Source organism: Manduca sexta, chromosome 7 (assembly GCF_014839805.1).
Source record: "Manduca sexta isolate Smith_Timp_Sample1 chromosome 7, JHU_Msex_v1.0, whole genome shotgun sequence".
Classification (NCBI taxonomy): Eukaryota; Metazoa; Arthropoda; class Insecta; order Lepidoptera; family Sphingidae; genus Manduca; species Manduca sexta.
Genome location: NC_051121.1, coordinates 4,594,266 through 4,621,952, shown reverse-complemented (window position 1 = coordinate 4,621,952; position 27,687 = coordinate 4,594,266). Strand labels below are relative to the sequence as shown.

General features: G+C 35.9%; 1 protein-coding gene across 2 annotated transcripts; it reads right to left on the bottom strand.

Moving 5' to 3' along the window:
* Positions 1-11,935: 11,935 nt before the first annotated feature.
* On the bottom strand, positions 11,936-25,937 carry LOC115448034 (cleavage and polyadenylation specificity factor subunit 6). Of its 2 annotated transcripts, XM_037447741.1 has the most exons (14): positions 25,767-25,937; positions 25,447-25,656; positions 19,406-19,621; positions 18,352-18,463; positions 17,355-17,572; positions 16,424-16,597; positions 16,064-16,154; positions 15,798-15,908; positions 15,409-15,506; positions 14,941-15,252; positions 14,547-14,758; positions 13,971-14,018; positions 13,387-13,485; positions 11,936-13,230 (listed from the first exon to the last, which is right to left on the bottom strand). In XM_037447741.1, exons 1-14 carry the CDS (start codon positions 25,830-25,832, stop codon positions 13,047-13,049), a joined length of 2,151 nt encoding a protein of 716 aa, XP_037303638.1. In that variant the 5' UTR covers positions 25,833-25,937; the 3' UTR covers positions 11,936-13,046. The 2 variants fall into 2 exon arrangements, with proteins under 2 accessions (XP_037303638.1, XP_037303639.1); XM_037447742.1 differs by lacking the exon at positions 13,971-14,018.
* Between the last annotated feature and the right edge of the window lie 1,750 nt (positions 25,938-27,687).

Below are 27,687 nucleotides of genomic sequence, written 5' to 3'. Positions count from 1 at the left end.
GAAAGGTTCCAGTATGACATTTCTAAATAATTTAAACAAAATGCCATATTTTTTAGCTCTTACGTTACTATCACAAATATTGACAGAAGCTAAGTCACAGGAGGGTTAGGCCCACGCACGCTAAAAGCCTCGCATAATAAACGATACATTGTTATAAAAGCTAACTCCGCGTAGTTATTGGAACAATAATTGAGTTATCGACGCAATCGGACGCTGTTTATTAACAGCTGGAGGTCATACAATGTGATTTGGTCGTTTTATTAACAACCTTAAGTATATCGGTGTTAAATGCTAATAAAATTGGATATCAATAAGTCGATGGCGCATAAATATCGAGCTAGGTAACATATTTTAACGATGAAATACTCGACAAGACTAAATAACGACCGCAATAAAAGATATTCAAAAATGATATTGTTACTAACCGGCTGCCTCGGTAGCGTAGTTGTATTGCATGTCCGGTACAATAGCGCTCTGAGGTCCTGGGTTCGAATCCCGGGTCGGGCAAAGTGATATTTGGGTTTTTTTGCTCAGTATCAGCCCGGAGTCTGGAATTTGTGCCCGATATGGCGATAGGCTCGCCCCCTATCACATCATGGGACGGAACATACTTGGCGAAAAGTGGGTACCCTAGTTGCGCCTCTGCATACCCCTTCGGGGATAAATGCGTGATGTTATGTACTAACTGGCATAATACTGTGAATAACTTCTAACACATCTCGTTTCGGTTTCTATTTTTCAGATTACTCTTTGTGGTTACAAATCAACAAAGTAGGTACAGCTGATGTGTAATATTTTTTTCATATTGGGATAAATTTTTTATTTAATATATCCAAATATTGAACATCAGTTATTACAAACATTTTTTCTCCTGTATGAAATTAAATAGCATTCGCTCGAAAACCTATCATGCTCGGTAAACGAAAATATATTAATTACAAACCGGTGTTGACACAGTTTAATTAATATTCGAACGTAGTTCAATAAATTATCATTCTTACTACATTGAGATGAAGTTGGAAATAAATTGAAGATTCAACTAGTTATAATCATATTGCCACTACAGTAACTTAGTGACAGCCACTGCGCCGTCACCTGGAAATAGGTACACTCGTTTTAATGTTTTCCAATACCAACGTCAATCTCAACAGGACAACGAAGTCAATGGAGATGTTATTTTTCCGTTTTTCGTAGATCCTAACAAATTGAGTAATTTTCTGTATATGTGTTATATGCATATGCTTATAAATGTATCTCTGCTGGGCAATAAATCCAGTTTAGATGAATTTTGAACCATAAGCGACTAGTACTAATCCGGGAGGGATTGGTGGGTCATTACTTGGGAGTTCAATGGCTAAGTATATTGATCAACATGCTACAGTGCGTGGGTTTGTACTAGTAAAAGATATACAAGTCCTATACTCCGGCTTCCGTAGATAAAAAATAGGAACATAAAGAAACAACAAATTAAACGATTGATATCGTACCTGACACAGACATGTTGCAAACATTTTTATTCTATTCTTTCTATTTATTTTTTTTATCTATTCGTTAAACACGTAAAATTATCGCATGAATATGGCTTTTCCATTTTTTTTTTATTTGCATTAATGATTATAGAAAAACATCTGATTTAAGTCACCCATGATCAAAAAAATACTATTTGTAACATAAAATCTTATTGTAATGCCTCTCCGTTACAGTCTGTAACCAATTTTCGCCTCACCGGCCATCTGTTACGATGTTCTTTTTTCTCATTTCCTTCGTCTGCCCACTCGATGCAAAAACAATAAAAGCTCTCAAACTAGGCATCTTCATAAAACATTCTTATAGACACTGAATTAATAAGTTTACTTTTCCTGTTAAATACAAAGGAAAGCAGTGGGCGGTGTGACGCAATTGAGAAATTTAGATGCTCTAATTTAAGCATTTTGTAATATGAATTATTCAATAAAGTTATGATTGTATATTGAACCTACGCTGTAACTTAGATAAGCTAATAAATCAATCTTAATTACCCTTTTTCGCCTCCGCGAAAAGTTATGAAAACATTTTGACACGAGGTGAATATTTTTAGATAAAGTTAGTTGAGACAATTAAACTTAGATACCTATTTACACACTGTATGAATCATTTCATAAGTTTCTTTGCAAGTTGTGGGAAAGCTTTGAATGCCCGAGATCTCGTCATTGTCTAAGTTTTATTCCCTTAGTCCCTTTGAAAGTTCAATTGCACATACATGTACCTACTTATGTTTAAATAGGTAGTTACTTACACTTTTATCCACCTAAATCTTACCAAACATAGCAACAATCACGTGACCTCTTTATTATGACACAAAACAAATTACGTGAATCACTCTACGCACCTCTTCCCACAAAAACAGTCCAGACTACTTACGTTATCATTCATCTAAGGGATCGTAAAATAAATGTTCGTCCTTGGAGACCCATAAAAGTAGGAAACATGACACCATCAAAGTTTTTCTTGCGAACCCGTGACAAAATGTGACGAAGGTGTGAAACACGATCGATGGAACTTCAAAGGGCTGGATAACAATCAATAAATAAGGAACCCTTGTCAAATAAGACAGTTTTAGTTTCCGCCTCTGAATTTATAATTTGATAACTGCTCATGAATTATGTTGTAATAAGTAGGTTCTTATGCTTAACATTTTCGTACAATTTCAAAGTGGGGTTGCGTTTGGGCATCCATCTAGCTAATTTGTGAAATGTGCACCTGTAAAGTCTGTGTATGAACCTTATTAACAATGTAAACAAAATTGACATCTTGTAGGGAAGTATCTGATTTTTTCACATCGTGTATGAAGCATTCAAAGATATTATGCTTTGCTGTTATCCCACTTAGCTTGTGAGACTGTCGGAGTTAAAGTAACACCGCCCTCTTCCTAATTATAAATACCTATAGTCAGTGTCCTATGAACAGTATTTCTACACTCCACAAAAATAGTTGTCCTACGCTACGATTACAATCAGTTACCTAACCTTCAAAAACTATCATCGAAACCTAAGCATGATAAACAATTACCAATAACAATTAGCCACTATGTGTGATTAACATTTAACTAGCAGTTTTTCATGAAATTACTAACGCAACTTCCGAATTAAATCCCGTATAATTGCATGCTCTCACAGAGATCGAAAGTAAAATAGGGTCATGTATTCTTGTTATATATTAAATACTTTCAAGGTGTACCTACTATAAACAAGTACTGTTGCTTCATATTTTGCATATTCTTAAGAACTTTTGAATCTGAGGGAATCTACTACAATCGCTATAGGAAATATTTAAAGAAATTCGAGGTACTAACATAATATCTTTTATATTATAATACATAATAAATTTGCTTGGTATTTCCGGGCTCTATTGCGGTAAGACTGCCGCGACCTACCTCGTCTTCAAACACCGTGTCGGATAAAGTGATATTGGGTTTCTCCGTTTAACTCAGTCTAGTACTATGCCCTGTAAATAGCAACAGCCTCGCCCCATTGTATTGGACCTGTTCATGGTCGATCGTGCAACTTATATACCTTTAAAACACGCAAGGTTCCGTCTCATCATTATCGTTACATTATCATAGCTTTCTAGAACAAACAACAATAAAACGATAAATTTTCAAAATTGCTTTATATTTTAACATATTATATCGTAGAATGTATATCTTATACCACTTAAAAAGTTATAAACTTACAGTTAAAGTAAACTAGTTATTCAATTACGCAAATTGAAAGCACATAACTCTTATACTAAATAGTTATAAGCTCACAGAAACTTCTGAAGCGTCTTCCTGTTCTTCGGCGTCAGGGACTTCCCGTCCTTCGGCTCTGGCCCTTTCTATAGCCGCATTCAGCGCCTTCTTCACAGAACGATAGACAGAATAATGCTCCATCTCCACAGCTTCGTCCCGCTGTCGTCTTCTCCGGGATCGTGAATATTGCCGTCGCGCTGCCATATATACTTGGCGGAGTTCCGCTATATCCGTAGTCCACCAAAAAGGTTGCTGTCGCTGAAATTTTGTCCCGTCCCTCGGTTTGTCTATTTTAGCATCGTCCTTTGCGGTTTCGGCTGGTTCAGAAAACCATAATTGGGCAGTTTTTTCTACACCATCTTTTTCTATACGTTTCATCGCAAAGTCCTTGAAACGATCCATCTCGTAAAAAACATCGTAAATTGGTTCAGATGCCGGCGATATTTTGCAGGAATCCTTGTCAGTAGCTGTGAGTGTAGAAGCAGTCTTAGACGTGGTATTGTTTTCATTAGGCTGTACATCCCACTCGTGGAGTAATTTATCTTCACATGTATCTAAATATTTATTTATTGTATCCTGGAAGTAATTCTTGAGGAAGGTTATTAATTTATCACCATCAAATTCATAATTGTTATTATCCGCTATATGTGCTGCAGGTGGTGCGGTACTTTTGGTTTGTATAGTGGCCTGCGATTGTTCTTTTGGCATCTCGGGCGGAGCAGTCTCCTCCAATAGTTCAAATGTGGGGTCCGACCGCTTCAACAATTCTTCTACCGCCTCCTTGGCGTCCAACACTGCGTTTTCGAGAGTCACCTTTTCCTCCGTTTCCATAACTGAAGCTACCTTTTTTATGATAGCTACAGCATCGAGCATGTGCTTATGGATGATAATAGACGACTTATCTTCCATTAATCCAATATTTTTGCTCGATATTTCAAACGCGTGAAGCATATCATCCAACTCTTGATATACCTTTGCCCCAGGGACGGAGGGATTATCATTAGCTGTGGACTCCGGATTTGAGGAATTCTTCATACCTGAAAGACTTTCTGGATGTTGCTGCTGGGTCGGTTCTTTGTTGCGAGGAGCTGCAACACTTAGGCGGTCTTGGCCCCCCCCAGAGTACGAGGGGCAGGACGAACCCGACGGTTCGCCGAGGGATTCTCCGGCTAGTAAATAGCTAGTACCCTCCTGGGGTAATTTCTTTTTAAGATTCGCCTCCATGTTTTGAGTTTTTCCTTTTTTAAAGGGAGAGGTCCCTTTCCTTTTATAGGATTGCGCTTGAGACTGAAATCCCTCCAGCCATTCATCCCCTTGGCACGCTAGACCTTGGGATTAGGATTGGTCTTTCGCTTGATAGTAAAAAGCAGGACTTATTCCCGACCAATTAGAAATAAATATCTGGTGGTGAGTAAACGGTATCTGCTCTGCGTGACAGAACCAAACACCAGGCACCACAATTATCAGGTTATTAGCCACTGGTTACCTTAGTTTGTAAACCAGTGTTGCCCAGGGTGCACCACGAGGAGGTTACCTGATACAGCACCCCATCACTTTTATACTTGTTACAAAGTCTGTACTCTATTAAAAAAATATGTTACGGAGACGGTAGTCAATGATGTTGAGGCATAAAACTATCATCTTTAAGAAACAACTAAGGTTCACAACTAAAGTAGATAATTGTGTAGTCAATATAATAGAGGTTGACATTGCATATACATCGCATACTGGTGATACAATACTTGTACCCGCTTGGATAGCAATCTCCTTACAAAAGGTTTAAAACACGCAATTTTCCGTCTCATCATTATCGTTACATTATCATAGCTTTCTAGAACAAACAACAATAAAACGATAAATTTTCAAAATTGCTTTTTATTTTAACATATTATATCATAGAGTGTAAGTATATCTTATAGAGTTAAAAAGTTATAAACTTACAGTTAAACTAAACTAGTTATTCAATTACGCAATAAAATTGAAAGCACATATTTCTTATAATCAATAGTTATAAGCTCACAGAAACTTCTGACGCGTCTTCTTGTTCTTCGGCTTCAGGGACTTCCCGTCCTTCGGCTTTGGCCCGTTCTATAGCCGCATTCAGCGCCTTCTTTACAGAACGATAGACAGCATAATGTTCCATAGCCAAGCCATAGCACCTAGCCCATGTAAAGATGTCCCGTTCTAGAAACTGGCTGTGCATAGTAGGGTTTTTGACTATGTTTGACTTTTTGTATGACTTTATATGTAACGGTAAATAATATGAAAAAGAAGTCCTTCTATGTACACAGTATTAAAATTGGTTAAGAAATGATGCGGTAATTCAAATTTCAAATATTACAGCAAGCAAGATTGGGCGCATAGTGAGATCTATTTCTTTCGAACCCATCATAATTCCCGATAATGACACTTGCAAATATTTCGTGTCTTAGGGCTTAAGACCTTTTGCCGTATTTAAATGATTCCTTCACCGTTAGTTTATACGTGAATATTTCATAGAAGTAAAAATCAAAGATTAATAAAATAATTGTGTCGAATGGTGAGGAATTATCATGTCTCGTCAGTCAACACTCTATCGTATTGAGACTCTATCTAGTCAGATAATATTTTTTTATAATAATTCCACGAATAATTAAAAATATATTTTAAAATTTGTCTTTTATTTATTTAAAAAAAAAATACTTTATGCATCTCGCTCATCAATGCCTATGATGCTTAGGTAGGTAAAGTTAGAACAAACTCAAAGATAACTACAAAGACTAATGTTTCAGTTACTAAAACCAGAAAAAACAAGTTTAACTTTTAACTATTACAATATAAAACAAAAAAACTGCATGAATATATGTGTAAATAGTTTTGTCTATTCACAAATATTTACTGATTCGAAACGGTACATACTACTGTGACACAGAAAACTAGGTAAAACAACGAAACTTTGGTGCTACTATAATATTCAGTATAAAATATTTGACAAAAATGTTAGTTAACGTGGCTGCTGGAAATTTTAAAAATTCTTTTTTGGTGATTTCAATTTTATGTAAAAAAATACATACATGCATAAAGTTAGAACAGTCTTTAAATTCACAATTTCTTTAATACTGTTATCACTAGATACGCTTAATATCTATTTATACTAAACAAATTTTCAGCAGTGGATACTAAAGATCTAGTTTACTGAAAACTCGACAACAAAGTAATTTTCTATAATTACATACATCTTTATAAAATAACTAATATCACACAAACTTTCTAATATTATAGGTACACAATATAGCAAATGAAAAGCTTCCTCGAAGTTACAAAAATAATAATTGCCGTCCAAAAGATCTTAAGAGCTTTCAGAAGCTTCTGGTTTGCCCTTGGCTTTAGCCCTCTTAATAGCATTGCTATAAGTTCTCTTATGAACACGACAGGCAACATGAAGCTGCTCCTCCGCGGCTTCATCACGTTCTAGTTTTCTTCTACGATATCGGGCGTATTTTCGTCTCGCCGCTATGTAGCCCCTGCGGAGTTCCGCAATTTCTGTGGACCACCAGTATGGCAACTCTTGCTGGTTCACCGCTTCCCGAGATCTGGTAAGTTTAATGTCATCTTCTGTGTCTTCATGCGATTCTGATGACCCTGATTCGACACTATTTTCTTCATTTCTTTCAACACGTTTTAAAGTAAGTTTCTTGAAACGATCCTCCACATACCAAACAGGTTCAAAATGCGATGGTAATGTGCGTAACTCAATGCTCCTCGTATGACATTTGTAGGTCTTTTTTGGGACGAGGTTATCATTTCTGTTCCGTAATGATTTGTCCTTGCGTGAATCACATTCTTGTATTGTGTTTTGCAGGTATTTCTTTAGAAAATTTGTCATTTTGTTGGTATCGAGTTGGTCATCAATTAAATTAGGCGGTGCCAAGCTTTCAGGTTGCGTTGTCAGATCAGGCAGTCTTTTAGACATATTAAGTGTAGCAGTTTTCTTTACGTATTTTATCTTTATTGTAGGTTCAGACAGCTTCTTCAATTCTTCCAACGTATCTTTGATGTCTACCACTGTATTTTCCGGATGCTCCTTAATTTCTTTGGCAGCTTTCTTTTTGATTATCGCACGATCCTCCATTTCACCAATTTCTAATTTATTTATATTATGGGCCTGGACCACCTCTAATGGCTTTTGGTCGAAACCTAATCGTGTCTCCTCCGTTCGATAAATAAAACGCTCAGTGTTTACGTCTCCATTCTGTTCCAGTAGTGTTGGGTTGATGAATTCAGAAGCAATGGAACTTCTATTTAAAACGAATTTTAATTTGAAATCATCAGCCTTATTCGGAAAAGGCTCGATCTGTTCTTTCTCGACTCTTTGGCTACCTTTGTTACTGCTCGCTGTAGAATTGATCGATTGTTGTATTACGCTCTGCGGGTATTTCTCAAAAAAACCAGTCATTTTGTTGCTATCGAGGTGGTTCACTATTGATATATGCGGCGCCAAGCTTTTCGTTTGCGTTGTTACTTCTGGCAATCCTTTCTGAATTTCAAATAAAGTAGTTTTTTTCATCTGTCTTCTGTTTATTGTAGAGTCTGACAGCTTTTGTAACTCTTCCATGGTGTCTTTAATGTCGAATACCAAGTTTTTGGGTTTTTCCTCTATTTCTTTCGCAGCTTTTATCTTGATCGCCGAATGATTCTCCACTTTTGTGATTTTTCCTTCTAATTTATTATTATTCAGAGCCTGGATCATCTCTCCCAGCTCTTGATCAACACTTGATCTTGACTCCTTTGTTCGATAAGTCAAACGGTCATCGGATACGGCTCCTTGTTGTTCATCTGCGATAGAGTTATTAAATTTAGAAGCAACGACGCTTCCATTTAAAATAAGCTGTGTTTTCAAGCCATCAGCTATACTCGGAAAAGCTTCGATCTGCTCTTTCACGACCCCTTGGCCAGTTTCCTTACCGGTCGGTGCAGAATGTCTCTCGTCCTCCAAATCGCCATCACTGGTTGATTCTAGTCTGTCTTGAACTATTGCTTTCTTCTCTATCAACTCACGACGCAACGCTAAGAGTTCAGTGCGCGTCTCTATTCGTTTCGCGTCTTCATTCATTATATCTATAAGAACCTCTTTGATTGCAAGCGCAGCATCATTTAGAGTGCGCTGGTCTTGGGGGCCTACCGCAAACGATGCAATCTTTTCTATGATTATCACGGCTTCGAGCATATGTTTTTGAAGGTTAGAGGAAGATTGATTCTCCAAATTACCCATTTTCTGTCTATTGGCATAAAGGGCTAGCACCATATCTTCTACTTCGCGACCTTTATCAAAAATGAGATTCAAGCCCTGGTTATTCTGCATGTTTGGAAGATAAGTTTCCGTCAGTTTCCTAGCTTCCGTGTTACGAGGTGCACGGTACCTGTAGCGATCTTGGCCCCCCCCAGAATACGTGGGGCAAGACGAACCCGACGGTCCGCCGAGGGATTCTCCAGCTAAACAATAGCTGGCACCCTCCTGGGGTAATGTCTTTTTAAGATTCGCCTGCATATTTGATGTTTCCGTTTTTTTGTAAGGGACGGTCCCTTTTCTCCTCCTCCGTAGCGCTTAAGACTGGAAACCCTCCAGCCATTCGTCCCATCAGCACGCTAGACTTTAGGATTAGGGTAATTTTTATAGGTTTTTTTCCTCTTGGTGTTATACGACAGAGCTTTATTTCCCCATTAATGTGGGATAAATAACGCCAATGGTCAAAGATGGTATAGGCCACTCATGACGGATGGTAAGCCAGCTGTCACACATCAGGTTATTAGCCACTGGCAAACAAACCAGTGTTGCCCAGGGTGCACTACGGGGAGGTTACCTGACACAGCACCCCATAGGTTTTTTAGTCCCACTGCAGACTGGGGTATGGAGATACCACTACTATTTTCTCCGTTCAAACATGAACAAAGAAATAAATGTTCCAGCTACTAGGTAAAACTTTTTAAATATTTTATTTTAATTTTGTTAATTTTTAACTCTTTTTATTTAATAATTCTGAGATAAGTCAAGTCTTAACTTGTAAACGTATCAAACAGTAAATTACCTCACTTTTAAGAGGCAAAAAGACTTTGTAAATATAAATTGATGAATGTAAACGCAAAGCGCTAAAAATGCGAAATACATTTATACAATGAAAACGTAATTTTGATAAAATTACCGTGCATTAACACATTACGTCAACATTCCATAACATTCCGAGGAGCTCACGCGCGAGCTATACCTGTATGTCTAGCTTCGACAAGTTGTCTTAAATTATTGTGATGGCTTGACATCCATATAAAAACGAAAAATTCCCTTCATTAGATATTCTTCAAAATGCACCAAAGCACCCTATCGGCGACAGTGCAAGAGGGTCCTTCATTGGGCACACAACTTTACGTACTATGTCTACCAGGCTTAGCTCGTATGATTCGTTCTAAGAAACTCGTGCTCTCGTATAATTTTCGCTTTTCGCCATATCACGCGCATAAAGTACAAAAACAGCTAATGTATAAAATTCATATGAAAAAACCTAATGCCTTAACGCTAGGTATATAGACGGGGCGGATAGACAAGCCCCTCAAACGAGGCTTTATGTTTTTTAAAACAAAATTAAAATAAAAAAAAAAATGTTCTGGTCCGAAATTGGCGACGGATGGGATATAGCTATTATTGTAAGCCGGTGTTATAAAGTGGCACAACTTTATAACACCTATATATTTGATTTATAGGTACTGGATTTAATTCACATTTTAAGCTATGATATCCAAACTAGGTTATTTCAGGTAAAAAGTGAAATAAGTACGTGTGTAATGAATTCTATTCCGTCACCATTTATCAATATGTACCCTATTTGACGTTAATAACAGCGCAACATGAAAATAAAATTAAAATTTGCTCAGCGCAAGCCGATTAATTACTTCAAGATTTATATTACTTGTCGCACCACATTTTGCAAAAATTGTATGGAAGGGACCAACCAGGCCAACAATACCAGGCTAGTTCGGCGACCAAGTGCTTCAAACATTATAAAAAAAATAAAAATATACCCCTTTATTCATAGACTTTATTTATCTAAGGACGGAGCAATGCTGTGATAATAAGTCTGTTTCTCAGCTTCGTTTGTCTGACGGCTTTCTGTTTGTTCAACTTTGTTTATCTGACAGCCAATTAGATTCAAGTTGTATATCAATATTAGCCAATCACAACGGCCCCATGTCTACGCACTGCGAAAGCTGCCATGCTGTCAGCACTGAAAAACAGACTTGATATCACAGCAATGCTCCGTAGTTAGATAAAAAACGTCTATGAATAACGGGGTAAGTTAATACTACGCTTTTAAATAGAAGTACATGTAATTTATATGAATCTCACTATCAAGAGCCTCAGGGTCAGGCCAACCACATGTACATTGCAATTTTAAGTGTACATAGCACAACAGTTTAATTCTATTAACAACATCGATATTTCAAATGTAAATATTTAATCAGACCCCATACATAAGTTGATAAAATATCAACAAATCTATTTTAGTCAACAGAATAACAGATCATTGACATTTTCCAACTTATTTAATTTAGCAAGTTTGTATCTTTTAAATCCAATTACTAATATCAATTTAACTACAGCTTTTTCTTCATAAGGCCCTACTCCGAGCAAACGGCTCTGAGCATTCGTTCCATAGATTTAAGGCGCTAGAGTTACGGATGGGTATATGCATATTTACGAATAATTTCTTTAAAAAAAGTATTTTTAGTTATTTTGAAAATTTTAATCAATCATAATATTCCTAAATTGTCCATCTAATAGAGTTAATTGTAAATTAAAATTACATATTTTTAGATGTACGGAATTAGTTTTAATGTCATTTTCCGTACGAAATGAATAAAACAATGTCCACATTATATTAAACATAAATAACCAAAGTAAAGACAACATATTGTAGAAAAAAAAAATTAATTTTCTTTTTGTTTTATAGATTTGGAATAAATAGCTTCTAAAAAACGCTGCGTTTTAGTGAGGTCTCCGATTTAATAGCAATTAAAGTACAAAACATCACAATGTATATATAACTACATTAAAATAACCATTGTACAACATGCTGTAGAGTGTACAGTGTATAAACTATACTATAATAATTTATGTAAATAAATAAAACACAATTATTCATTCATGGATAATTTTATTTATATCAAATTAAATCCTAGGTCAAAGTCATAATCTACTATATGGATGAATCCATAAAAGAATAATTTTAACTTACCACTAGTCCCTATAAACGAAGTAATCGTTTTTCCTAGTTCAGTGAATGTGTAATAATGAAAAAAGAATTTACAAACAGCCTTATAAAAGCCTATTTAGTAAATTGAGTCTTGAAGCAAATAATTTATTTGCATGTAAACCATAGACATCTTATAGAATAGATATTGAAAAATCTTTGTTATCCGGTCAAAGTATTGTATTTCTGGAATGTTAACAATGTAACCCACATATTGGTATTCAACTTTAGACTGAATAGGTCATGGTTTATCAATATAAATAACATACATATTATTTCCTGTCATAATATTGGATATGACGTAATACTATTCCAGAATATTAAAAGTACACACTATAATATAAAGTGAAATGTGATGAGTTTATAAGACAAAAATGTAAATATTAAAATGACTGATGCCTTACTTTTAAAAAACACGACAGTGGAATACTTGATACATATCCAGAACAAACATGGTAATGCAATCAACTTGCTGACAATAAATTACATAAAAATAAACCAAAATTCATATTTATGCACCAAAACATATCAGGCATACAAAGAAATATTTATAAGCCGTTTCCGAAAAACGACACCGCAAATAAACATACATATACAGTATACACATTATTACATCTATAAAACTAACATTTTGGTCACTTTGCCTGCCACCCGAACCCAACTGACATTACCATATTGACCGAAAACGTCGAGGCTTCCTTACACAATACGAGCTGTTGAGCAGGCAGTGAATAGGGACCCCGGTATAGCGCTCACGTGTCAACAGTTAAGGCCACCTAGACCGTTCACAAATTACGCGACTGATATGTGAGTTGCCTACTTTGACCCAAAATCGGGACTTGAAAAGTGAATATGTGTTCAACTCGCACTGTGTAACCAAGTCATAAGTGTAACTAAAAAGTCACTAAATCCGCAAGTTAGACCAGAGAGATGTTGGTCAAGAGTCATTATAGGAAGATCTTACGGCGCGGCGGCGTCGCTGGCGTCACGTGGCGGCACTAGTGTCGCGCGTCGCGGCGGTGGTCGCGGTCGCGGTCGCGGTCGCCGGGCGGCGGGTCGCGGTCGCGCCGCTCGCGGTATCTCTGCTCGTCGTAGTAGGGTGCGGCCGCGGTACGACTCTTCGCGTTCGACGCGTCACCGGCGCCGCTCTCCGCCGCTGGCTCTACAGGTGATTTCCGCGGCCTACGGGTGTAAGAATAATAATAATTATAACAAGTTTTAAATTTTACTATAAACATCAAAACAAATTCAAAACTATTTTTAAAATGCATACAAAATAATAAACAAATTGTCATTAGCGTATGACTAGCTCATGCAGTGTACTAAGTTTACACTCGCCTCTCCTCGCGGCTGTGTCCTCTGTTGTAGTGGTCGGCACGTTCGCGCTCCCGGGAGCGAGACCTGTCGCGTTCGCGTTCACGGTAGTCCCTGTAATACCTGAAACAAACACAATACATCATTTAACACATAATATATTCACAGACTACCCTTCAATATTGTTTATCGAACTTGTTAACACTATAACGATCTTGATTTTAACACTAATGCGTTTATTGTGGAGGTATTAGCGCTTAAAAAATATTCGCCGAGTACTAAAAATACAAACGAACGTAATAACTAGGCGGTCAAAGAAATATAATATACATGTGATTCATAAACATATAGTTAGTGACAAAATCGGTCCGATCATCCACAAGGTAAGGTCCAACATTTAGGCTGAACGTGTGCTGAGGCGCTGACGACGTAGCGCATGCACGTTTCTATCCTACTTTTCGTCCCCTTCACACATTTCGAGATTCCGCCTTGACGAACATACGCTCCTGGACTAAATATCCTCTATACTGTCCTGCCTGGAATCTGTTTCATACTATACTGCGTCGCCAACGCGTCAGCATACGCCTAACCTTACGAGAGACACTTACGCATCACGGTCGCGTTCACGATCGCGTTCTCTCGACCTTTCTCTATACCTGTAACCAATTGCCCAATTTTAACTAGTAACGTACTTTTCACCATCCACCACAATTCGCAAAGTTTATTCTTGCATGGCAGGTCACATCAGGATTTATAAGCTCTACACAAATATAATATTGAAATGAAAATGTTAATATATACTTACTAAATATACTTTTACGATGTTTGTTAGTAAACCACACGAGGCCAATGTTAATAGTGCTTTATTTTTCTTGAATACAGCTTTCCGATGAGCAAATTCTCTCGCAAATGCCGCATTAAAAGATGAAAGTATGTAAGCAAGCTAAGCGTGTTTCGGCAACGTCATGTAAGGATTTAAGCTTTTATACTCGACACATATTACAATTTAGTAAGATGTAAAATATTAATACTCTCGATATCCCTGTATAGCGTATAATTTATATTTTATTAGGATTCAAAGCATTGATGCAGAGTAACGATTTCACATTTGACATACGATGTTGGGGCACCAGTACTTATTGCTTTAGCGAGCAGTAAGAAAACGTGATGTAAATAATTTTTACCTGTCTCTGTCGTCCCTGTCGCGCGAGCGGTCGCGGTACCTGCTGGCGGAGCGTTCGCGGCGGCGCGGCGCGCGGTGGTGAGCACGCGCCTCGCGGTCGCGCGATCGGGAACGCCGCGACCGTTCACCGCTACTGTATGACTTCGTCTCCACGCCGTGCAGCGTGTCTTGTAGCGACGAGATCAAGATCTTGCAGCGATCATCGTGTGCCACCTGACACGATAAATATACTATTAGAGCATTTCCTTTACACAAAATTAGGACATCATTTGATAAGGAACTGCTAATATATATTATACAACAAGTAAAAAGTTATCGCGAAAGAATTTGTTCCTTAGTTCGTAGTTTTATTGTACATAATCTATCGTTTAATAAAATAAGTGTGTAAAAAGTACCTTGCTCTGTTTGATAAGCGAAATGGCAGTGACGAGAGTCTCGATTGCGGAGGCGTACTCTCCGGCGGCGGCGTCGCTGACAGCGCGCGCGATGGCGCTGCTGGAGACGGTGCGGTTGCGGCTCATGACCTCCTCGAACTCGGCCTCGCTAATGGCGGGGTGCGGCACGATGGGCGCGTGCGGTGCGTGCGGGGCGTGCGGCGCGTGCTGTGCGTGCGGCGCATGCGCGGCGTGCGCCACGTGCGGCGGGCCCGAGCCCAGCGGCGCGCCGTGGTGCGGCGCACGACCAGCCTCCGCACCCACTGGGTAGTTCTGTTCAATTTTGCATGATGATATCATTATATCACAATCACCTATGATTTAAAATTAATTAGCTGAAAACTCTTTCAAAGGATTTTTGCACACTTTTAATATCAAGGCGCATGAAATGAATTTTAAGACTTCATGTATGTAACAAACTCTGTATACCTGTGGCGGTCGGCCATACGGTGGCCTAGCCCCTGGCGGTGGTCCTTGTGCCGGTGGTGGGGCTCCGTGTGGCGGATGACCGTAAGGTGCTCCTGGACCTGCGATACATATAATATGTAGTTCTAACGAGTTTAGTTTAATACAGTAAAATAAATGATTAATTAATAAGCGATTCAATAAGGGCATATTTTACATATTTACATTTATTGAAATAAGTGTAATCTAAACGCTTCTCTTTTATGATAGAAAACAACACATGCTTAGTATTACTCCTTCCTCACTTGTCTACTATTTAAAACACTATACATTTTCAGATATATGCCCTTTTTGAAGTTGCATATTCAATAAAGACAGTGATGGTCATCATCGGCAATACTAAGTAAGATTACCTGGTGGTCCAGGTTGAGGCGGCGGCTGCAAAGCAGGTGCCGGCTGGCCTGGTGGCTGCTGGCTGAAGAAAGCCGGATTCACGTGAGGTGCAGGGGCGCCACCTCCCACTCCTACGAATATAGATAACATAATATATTACACACCAAGTATATCACCTAAAAAAGCCTATGTTTAGCATTGGACCATGATAACCTGATAGCATAAAACTGAATAAAATTATTACAATGAATGGACGTTTTTATTTAATTTTAAATTGACAAATTACCTGGGTGTTGCGGCATTGGTGCAGGCCCTCTAGGAGGTCCCTGTTGATGAGGAGGTAGTTGGTGGTGTGGAGGCATACCCTGCCCTGGAGGCTGAAACAAAATGTAGTGATAATTGAATTGCGTTTTTCTTGGAGTAGAGTAAATTTGTGATTTAAGTTCTTTCGACTCAACATTATACACTACAAAAGAATTTGAAAAGCCATTTTATATAGAAAAAAAAGATATACTACAATCTTTGCCGTTGTTCTCATAAGACACCCCGGCCCTTGTTCCTTTCGACATACACTGAATTGGTGTTAAGACACCCACAAATAGGTAAACTCCAGTCGTTCTACCATGACTAATGACTAAATCCTTACCGCATGCGGCGGCGTCATCTGGTGCGGCATCTGGTGGTGCGGCACGCCGTACTGCGGCGCGGGCTGCGGCGGCATGGGGTGCGGCGGGCGCGCGCCCCAGTCAGCGGCGCGCGGCCCGCCCGGCCCGCCCGGGCCCGGCGCCCCCGCGCGCTGCATCGCCGGCGGACCTTGGAACTGCAACACCATATTATTATTATTGCTGTTGTGTGAAAAATGTTAAATATTATAAATTGTTTGCAACGTAAAAGGCTTTTCAAGATAAATATTTACCCGTGTAAAACACTGGAGTGATTTAGCTTCCTTTTTGTGCAAAATTTCAAAATCGATTTAGTAGTACCTGTGATTGGCACTATCAAAAAAAACAAACTCTTCAGGTTTATGGTATAGATTTATATAATGAGATAAATAGGATCTAAACTCTACTCTGATTGCTGTAATGGTGTAGTTGTATTGCCTACGCGTTACGACTTCCCCGCTGTCATCTCGAGTTCTACACCAGATCAGGCAAAGTCATATTGAAATTTATTACTGTGTATTATAAACGGCAATAGATACTCTATTACATATACATGTGACCCGACATCGCTGGCAAAATGAACATATTTAACACCTCTGCCTACTTTAGCAGAGAACTGTACAAAGGGAATAACGCGTAATACTATCTATGTTTGGATATTCTTTACTCAATCCAATAAAATTATTTTTCAATTGTTTATAATAACATACATATAGCAAGCACAAATAGCTTAATTGCATGCTGTGTTCACTATTTTTAGGAATTACACCAAAATGTTACATTTGTAATTGAATTATTTTTAAGAGTAAGATACTATATGTATATTTCAAGTTGCGAAATATAAAAAAAATTGCCTGTAAAGACCAACATTAACTTTGTAAAGATATATAGAGATAAAGAGTGGTAGGAACTGACCTGCATAGGCGGCCGGTGCGGCGGCGGTCCCTGGTGCGGCGGCGGCTGGTGCTGCATGTGGTGCGGCGGCGGCTGGTGCTGCGGCAGGTGGTGCGGCGCGTGGTGCGGCGGCGGGCCGCGCATCTGGTGCGGCACCGGGCCCGCCATCATCATGCGCGGCCCGTTCGGCCCGGGACCGTTCGGCCCTCCGCCGAAGAACTCCGCGCCCGGGAACGGACCTGTGGGCAGTTCACTTTTGTACAATTTTTTTTTACCACATTTACCTCCATCCCATCCTCACACCTACCACTGCAAATCCTGTAAGCCAAGATGGATAGTGGCAAACATTTTATGATACAGAGTCGTTAAGCTCGTCGAGTTTCGAGGAACACTAATTAGTTATTGTTCTAATAAAGGATCGAAAATAATTGGAAATATATGCTACTTCTATGCTTCTAATACGTCTAATAGTTTTTTACTTGACGGAAAATGATTTTAACGACTTTAACTAGACGAGCCGCCTGAAGGTTACTACGGCTATAAAAATCGGAATACCACTCATATTTAGATACAAAGTATGACATTGTAGTGCTCGTGACACCTTGATATATAAGATGGTTAAATTTTGTAATGTTGAGAATGACTTTCGAACCAGGAATCGTAATTTTGTAAGGAAGCATCATAATAAACAGTTCAACTACGAAATTATGAAGGTAGTAAATATATTTTAATTTAAGCATATTGATATTAAAATTAGGCGGATGAAGACGAAACGAATGTCCGATATGAAAAAATTAACTGCCCTTGAAATAAAGCAAATAGTTAGATTTTTCTAATAATTTATGTACAAATGTAACCTTAAAAGCAAACCTAATAGCAGAAGTATGTTGTTTATGGAAACTCTTCAAATAGGTATTTTCATTCTCCATACAACTTCATGTCGTCTGAATATTCAGTAACTTAATTCAGATTCCAGAAGTCATTTATTTAAAAAAATAACAATACTTAAACACTGTACCTCCAGGATGGGGTCCAGGAAGGCCTCCCGGATGTGGTCCTCTCATACCGGGATTGTTAGGGCCCGGCGGTGTTGATCTAGTCTTCGATTGACTTTCAAACTGGTTGAGGGCCTGTGACACATAACATTACCTTGCTCTTATACTTATAACTTCAGTACACACTGCTATATCGTTTAAAAGCGAAATGGGAATAAACATGAAAACTATAAATAAAATAAGGAAATTCGTTAATTTGTTTGCGCGTTACGACTGAACGGATTTAGATAAAACTTTGACCATGTTAAGAGTTACTTCAGTAAACATATAGAATTATGTAAAGCTATAGCTAATATACATATTTTGAAAGTGTAATACTAAAAAAAATAATATCAGAGATGTCACCCATTTCTATATTTCTCTAGTATAAACAAAGTAAATTTATCATTTAAGGTGGTAGCTCAAGGTCCATTTTCATACATTTTGTTTCGGCTTTAGTTAGTGATTAGTTCTCGCAGTTGAAGAAAATGTAAAATAATTAATAATCATGGATATTTCGGCCTTTAAAATTTAATATGACGAAATTTTAAAGGCCGAAATATCCATGATTATTAATTATTTTTACATTTTTCTTCAACTGCGAGAACTAATCACTAACTAGACGTGAATTTAAATTCTTTACTTGCCAATACTTGTTTAGTTACCCAGATTAAAGCCGAAACAAAATGTATGAAAATGGACCTTGAGCTACCACCTTAAGATCATAATTAATAAAAGTGGATTTTTCATTTTAGATTTCAACACGCTCACAGAAATACTTTTCTTTCTGCTTGACTCACTAACAGAGTAAAAAAAAAAACAAAATGTTCATAATGAGATACATTTTCTGGATTCTTAATAGAAGTACTTTCCTATCATACTATTTTCTCAAAGCTGCGAAAAACTTCTACGGGTCAACATCTGTGGCAGTTTCACAACATATTGTTGAGTAGGACCGCCGCCCTACTCAACAATGTTCTGTATGACTCTCAAAGCAAATACTTTTCTTTGTATTATTTTTACAGAAGACTATTTTACCTGTTTAGTTGGCATCGTAACAACGGGGTGTTGTCCGTGAATTTCTTTCTTGGGCAGACGATCCAGGGTCATCCTAACAGATTGGTCTGAGCCGAGGGATATAACGCAGAATCCCTTCGACTGTCCATTGGCCCTATTCTCGAAGAACTTCACATCTTGAAAGTCGGTCACCCCGACGTCGGCGACAGCGTTTGCAATGTCTTGGTCCGTCGCCCACTGGAAAAGGTGTTAACACAAAACTCAGCCACTTTTCACACAGGCTGCTAGCAAATACATAAATGCGGCGATAGATGCAGCCACCATGTGTCCACTTACATACCTCTTTAAAAATCTGTCCCTAAGTGTCGGCAATGCAGTATTAAAACATTTAAAGCCCGGCGCGTTATTCTGACGAAGATCGCGTGATTGAAAAAACTAATGTGCAATTCTATGGACGTGTGAGACATAACTAAAAATGAACACTAGCCCTAACCCTATTGAAAACTTGTAATGTTTAAATTATATGCACTTTTATTTAGATATCTTGCAAGTTTAAGCTGAAATGATACTCGTGCTAAATGCCTAGCTAAGTTTTCTTGCCTACATTCGACGACGTTCGTTTTGTATTCCGCAACAGGAGCCGTTGGGAGAAAAGAAAGAGTTTTGTTTGTTACCATATTTTTATTTCCATTCCATATCACAGATAATTGGCAGTATCATTGTTAATTAAATAAATAAAGCTGCATTAACAGCTTGAGAAACTCCAGCATTATTCACAAACGGGGAACCGACCCTTCCACAAAGTTAAAACCGTTTACAAGGTATCTTAAGACGATACAATTAAAATTTACAATGAATTAATTAATACTTTAAACCGATTAAACATTATGATGACGCTCTATTAGATTTTGATACATTTAAATTTTAACATACACAAATCAACTCCAGTTCCACTAGGCAAGTCGCAGATCGTACATTTTATTAATTTAATTCTATTACAATGTACTGATATACCATCTGCCAATATACGAGTATTTTACAAGGGATCATAAGTATAAGGTCTTTCTCTAATAAATTAACAATTGCCTTAAGCCATGGAAACATTTATAGAACGAGTTTTACATAACACATGCCACGGAAAACCAAATCGCGATCGCCACTATACTATTATAAAACTTTTAATTTAATAATTTTTGATCTAACTAATAATATTTAATTGATTACAAAATCAATTTATCATTTTAATTGAATTGGTACAAGTATGCCGCTGCTACTACGCTCTCAACAAATGTAATTCAGATATTAAATAGAAGATAGTACAGATGAATAACAACATCACGATAAAAATGTTACATGTCGATCCGTCTGTAAAACGAGATTAAAATGTTATACATTTTATTACGTATATTATAAACAAAAACAAAATATATTATAATAATATATCATTAATAAACACGGAGCCATAAAACGTAAAACAAGCGTTCATCTTACCTCGTCGAAAACCTGATAAGAAAAAACTTTCAATTATATAATCAAAGTACAAACCCAATCAGAGTTTTGGATGATACATTTGATGGATACACTACGTCAACCCAAAATTCCGATTATCGTAGGACAAATACACCCGAAAAAGGCGAATTTACTATTGCACTACACGCTTAAAGAAATTGTTCAAGAGCGACGTCAACGCTGCTCGTCTACTCACTCTATTCTAGTCTATTTAATATATAATTGTGACAAAATATATCTCAACTATGTTATTTACTAAAGCGATATATGTATAATAAATAACAAATATTTAAAATAACGGACAACAATTTGCACAAGTTGCGTTATAAATTATTTTGTGTGATCACACAATGTATGCTGTTTGTATAGATATGTGTGCAAAGGACATATTTGGTTGAAGCAAACTAGAAAAAGTGTGGTTAACACGTATTCATTGTGATGGACATAAACATACTGACACATAAATACATAAATTTTACAATCATCCACGCTTTCAGCATTCATAAATCGAAAATTTCCAAGCATACAAGACCAATCTTATAAAACATGCAAAATAATATTTATATGGACAGTCGCCACTTGATTGGATGCAAATAAGCATATTTCTATTACTACCACACATATTTGACCACTATAAACAGTCAATGGTCAAATCAAACCATGTGTGGAAAAGTAATATTTACAATTTTTATATTATGGTTTGTACTAAAATTCATTAAAGTCCCTATGCATTACTAACATATGTAAGAATATATTTACTGACAGTATTATTCATAAAGCAAGCATATTTTTTTGTAAGTTAACACATTCAGAACTATTTTGAACACAAAACCTGAAGGTGAATAATATAATGGTATTAACCACATCAACAATACCTAGAAATAGTAAACATAAGCCACTGACACATTAATGTTAAAGTTTACTATCACATTACTAGATATAGTTAACTTGTACAAACCATAGACATTTTAGTATCCAGGATGAACATGCAAACATCCGTTTGTAAAATGTAATAGTAATAAAATGACCAATGCCAATAACATAAAAATTAAAAACAAATATAAGCTATCTATACTGCAAAATGGTGCCGATTCAAGTAATGTAGTTTTTTAAATTACTGCAACCCTGCAGCATCATAGCATAACAAAACAGAACAAATAAAACATTATACCATTCAGAATACTTCCCCAAAATATAAATAAATTGGTTGTAGTGGACAGAAATAAACCTGTATAAACGAGACTAGCGCAATATTTCCATTTTATGCCTAAATGCGGTATTAAATGTGAAACACACATACATCACCAATATTGCTGTAAACACAGCTCTACCGTGGTGATGTGCATATTAGTAGTCTAGAAATAACCAGTTTATGTTCAAGTTATTTTATAAAGCAAAAACAAGTTTTATGTAGACAGCAGAATTTTTACACAGTGCTGACAAGGCAAGCCAAGTTTCAATTTAATTCAAAATTGCGCACAACCAAAATTATACCATAACATCACATTTTTTCTGATTTGTAACCTGATTTTTAAGTTTTCTGAGTACTAACTGCCAAAAATGATAAAGTAGGCAACAAAGTTTGGGAACATACATTCTAAATTACATCATAAAAGAGCAGACACAATAATAATTTTCATATTATGTAATGATACTTGCTTAGAAGAAAGCTGCAATAAACCGAATGTGTATAAAAAGAAATAATCATTTATTATTGTATTGTTGTACATCAGATATTTGTTTGCAATTTTATACTTTTAATTTTTGAGTACACCATTACAATAATAAATTCAAGTACTATCCACTTTTTACATAGTTTTACATGTGCCTTCAATAAGGTTATAATAATTTATTTTATATTCAAAATATTACTGTTGTAACATTTACTCTATGCCTTCTCTGTACTATGTACATAGCCAAATCTTGTTGCTTAAATTTTATTTTTAATGCCAAACAAATATTGTATGTTATTGCATCTAAAAAAAAAAAAAAAAAAAAATATACAATACTTCTTTAAATATAGGCTAAAGTGGGAATAGTGTCAGTATAATGGGACTAAGTCTAGAAAACAACACTCTAGGATATTAGTATTACATACTTTATATGATATAGAATGTTTAGACCATAAGAACATGTAAATAGCATAGAAATTTATAATTGGTGGACTATAATTAATATGTGTAGTTTACAGGATATAATCATGAAAAAATATGATCCTTGTTTTTGCTTGTTTTAATATATTTTATATGATGTTTTGCATTTTTTTCTAAATTGAGATGTTGAAGATTATTCCTTAAAATTATAAGTTGAGAAATTTTCCTACTTATGAAGCCTCTTAAAAGAACTCACATTAAATTTTAGAACACAATATGAATTGCCAAAACTTGAATAGATAATCATGAATTTGACAAATACTTGTATAAAATTTGAAGTGTGTACCTTAAATTGACTTCAAATATAACTTATTTTAACTAATGCTTTATGTTATATACTCGACTATAATTAATAATAGGTCTTATTTCCATCACTGATTATAAATACTATAAAATAATAATAAAAAAAGTTTATTCCTGACTAAAGCATGGTACATTGGAGATACACATACTCGTTGAAAAACGACATATTAATGCACAAGTTATATTTCTTTTGAGTAAAGAAATGGGTAAGAAAAACAAAAAAGAATATCCTACAATACAGGGCTAAGAGTGTGGTCACCCTGCGAATAACAAAAACCAATAAATATAATAACAAGTACCGAATTATGTATTTAAATATATTTGAACATGGTTATATTCCTAAAAACTGGTATAACCTAAATTAATATCTCTGCATATTCATATTATTACGTTGACTCCATTAAGTGGTGAACCGGATCATATTCAGAAAGCCACAAGTAGAAAACCCGATATATAATGCTGGACTACTTGCATAGCTGTTTACTCAATTTCATACCCTATGTAATTGTATTGAAATTCAAATTTAATTTAATATATAAATCATATGTTTTATACAAATAGGTGCACAGTCACAAAATTACTAAATTTAAATATTATTACAAATTATGTCAAACAATATTTAATATGTCAATTTTTAAACCATTAATATTATTAAAAAATGTTATAGCTGAATTACAGTAATTATGGAGGAAATAAGACCCATTATGGGGTACAAACTTGTACCCATTGCCAGGTACAAGTAAACGCACATTAACAATTTGCAACCAGTGTATGTATGGTGTCGAATGTTACCATAAAAGCACAAATTTATAAAAAAATACTTCATCTTCTTCTATAGTGATCATGAAAATAAACCAATCTAATAACTGTTTCATATACTTACAAGTTATTTGGCTTTAAAATTGTAGTCTTGGGAATAATACAATGTAGAGATTAGGATTACTTATTAATTTTGGCCATTAATGTCTGTCTTTACTTGTTAATACTAAATTTATATATCTGGTCAATAACAAACACAATAACAAACAATGATTAAAAACTGCATAGCATTTTTATATCCAATAATAATGGAAAATAAATGCATCTCTTATACAACATTACATTATTCAATTATTTTCTTTTAATTTTATTTACATGGTTGCAAATGGTTGCAAATTGTTTGTTTTGAGGTGTACATTCTGCTATGGCCATTGTCTATATGTGGCTGGCCAGAAATTAATTACCTCACCCCTTCATCTTTAAAAACAATAGTAGCGACTAACTTTAATCTGGCCGACAATCTAATTTAGCTTGAATGTACACCTACAGTAAAAAATAGTGTAAACAATGATAAATTGTAACCAAATGAAAGTATGTGCACATTAAAACATTTGGTCACACCTAATTGTGCATTGTCATCTGACGGAATTGGCCTTTTTAAATACACTTTCTTACATCAGGAAGAAAAAACTTAATGTTACCTAAATATGTCTGTAAACAATGTTTATGAATATTTATGCAAAAACTTTATAAACATTGTAATACATGTTTTCAGTTATTTTGTTTATTTACATTATAGTTCAAAAGAACAGGAGTCATAAACAGATAATTAAATGCATTTATGAGTTTGATCCACATATAATAAATCTAAATGAGAAATACACAATTTGATATTGTACAGAATACAAAATTACATTAAACATTACATAATTTTTCTATAGAAACAGAAACTATAAATTAATTTAATATTCATTGTTATGTATTTGAAGATATCTAACAGACATGTTTTTTATTGATCTTGTTAACGATACAGAAAGTGCGACAATCAGTGCAAGTAAATTCCCGGGAATATTTTTAACTCATAAAATATTTTCGGGAACTTTCTATCCATAATCTAACAATTATAAATAGTGTACTACATTTGCAACTGAAACCAAACTCGTTACGACAAACATATCAATTTTTCGCTAAGACACAAGCTATATCAGTCGGCTTCAATTCTATTCAGATGACAAGCCAATCGATGCTTGTTTTTATACCACAAAGGATAATAAAAACAAACATCGACACGCAATCCGAACTTATATACATAATCTAAATCAAAAATCGTGTACAAACCCATGTAAGGTTGCCGATGTAAAGTTGGTAGCGGCGGCCATGATGTCCATGATTTGGTCCGTGATATGATGCGTTGCCGTTCGTCTCCTCCGGGGGGTGCGGATGTGGTGCAACTACCGCGTTCGGAGGTCCCTCGCCATCCTCGGGCTTGGCAGACGGCGCGGCGATCACGTCGTCATATAAATCCACATTCTCACCACCAAACTCTTCCTGAAAGAAGCCGCAAATAGATCGTTCATTTGGCATTAATAATGATCTAAACTCAAATTAAAAACACACCGACAAAACTTTGGATTATTCTACAAATGTTAAATATTTACCTGGCGATTAAAATCAGATTCTATATCATCAGCATACAAATCTATATCCACACCTCCGTCCGCCATTTTGCGACGTGCGGAAAACAAATCCAGCAGCCTAGCGGCTTCGGCCGGCGGAACTTGGCGGAAACTAGTGTTGCTAGCAATACAAATTGCGTCTGCGTGCAACGTTCTTATGTGACCATCACTGAATTAAGAATTCTACTATTGAGTGACGAAATAGTAAAATTACTTCGTGATATCTACGGATACCCATAAAAATATATAAAATAAAGTTATTATTTACGAAGGATATCCATGAAAGCGGCGATAGCCTAGTTGGGTGTAGAACGGACTGCCAAGACGAATGTCCGCAGGTTCAAATCTCAAGGGCACACACCTCTGACTTTTCTAAAATCATGTATGTATTCTTTGTGAATTTATCGTTCGATTTAACGGTGAAGGAAAACATCGCGAGGAAACCTGCACATCTGAGAAGTTCTCTATAGAAATTTCGAAGGTGTGTGGTGGATTTGAACTGTGTGTGGCCAGCGTGGTGGACTAAGGCCTAATCCCTCTCAGTAGTAGAGGAGGCCCGTGCTCAGCAGTGGGCAAGTATATAATACAGGGCTGATATTACCATTGTTATTATTAAGTATATCCATATTCCAGTCACTCGTCACCCTCTTACCTAAGCGGCCAGAGTAAGAACAGTGGTATGTGCTCTGTTTGGGTTGTTTCTTTATATTTTTATTCTAAATGGTGTTGCTATTGTTTAGGCGTACAAAATGCTTTGTACAATGTACTACTTACATGTATCAAGCGAACAGCGAGCTCGTCATTTTATTCCAATATGATAAAAAAAATGCAAAATAAGTGTATCTAATAGAATAAGTATATAACATAGTAATTATATACATGTTCTATTGTATTTGTTTTACAATTTTATTAAAATACAACCCATTTTCATGATTTACTTGGGTTTTGTAAACTAAACCTTGACATATCACATAATATTACGAATGATTAAAAAAATAGAGTAAGTGGAATAAATTTAATTAATATGATAACACAAGTTGCTTGTGAGACATTGAGTAATATATTTGCTAACATTTCAGACAGATCGTTTAAAATGAGGTATTGTAATTACTATTTTATTATGATACATAATTTAGACGTTATCAAGCCATAAAGTGCAATGTAATGTACCTATTGTATACTACAACCCTAATTCCAACATAGTAGCCAAGTATGATTAAATGGGTCATGAGAACGGAACAAATGAATCCACTTATTTTATTTATAAGCTGGAGATTAATTCTCATTTTATTTACCTGTGATTATCTACCAACAATACTATATTTTTAAAAATGGTCACATAGAGATCTTGTTTTTTAATTTACTTTATGAACAAGGTAGTTTAACTCAGCCTAATATTTAATAAATAGACGAAAATATAATTTTCTATAACTCCGTAATTATTGGAAACACATGGTACTTAATAATTTTATAAAGATATTACAATTCATAAAATTTTATGTTAACATAAATACCCATTTTATGTGCCAGATGATTTGTTTACTACAAACGTATCAATATGGAATTCTGGCAGTTGAAAATTGTAAAATCGTTAGTTATAGTTACAGTAATAGTATGTATTTTGTGATATTAAATTGTTAATGTATTATTTTTTTATCTGCAGAGGCCTGTAGCAAACGATAGACAATAATAATGAAGTATTAGTATTATACTGACATCTAGTATTAATAAATGGCATTATAATTCAACGAACATTTATGGTCAGGTTCATGCCAAAGAGTCAATGATTTAGAAATAGTGCCACCTATGAACATGTTATAAAAAGTTTTCATTGCGGATTGTTTGTTTGGTTTGTTATTGTTCAGTACTGCCCTCTATATAGTTTTGTGAAACTTTAAATGAA

What these genes read in the sequence shown, in the direction of transcription:
- LOC115448034 (XM_037447741.1), bottom strand. Translation starts at nt 25,832, where the DNA reads ATGGCGGACGGAGGTGTGGATATAGATTTGTATGCTGATGATATAGAA. An exon ending in ACATCGGCAACCTTACATGG is followed by an intron (nt 19,622 to 25,446) that starts GTTTGTACACGA and finishes CACCTTTTCCAG; the next exon opens with TGGGCGACGGACCAAGACAT. An exon ending in TCCTGGACCCCATCCTGGAG is followed by an intron (nt 17,573 to 18,351) that starts GTACAGTGTTTA and finishes AACTGCCCACAG; the next exon opens with GTCCGTTCCCGGGCGCGGAG.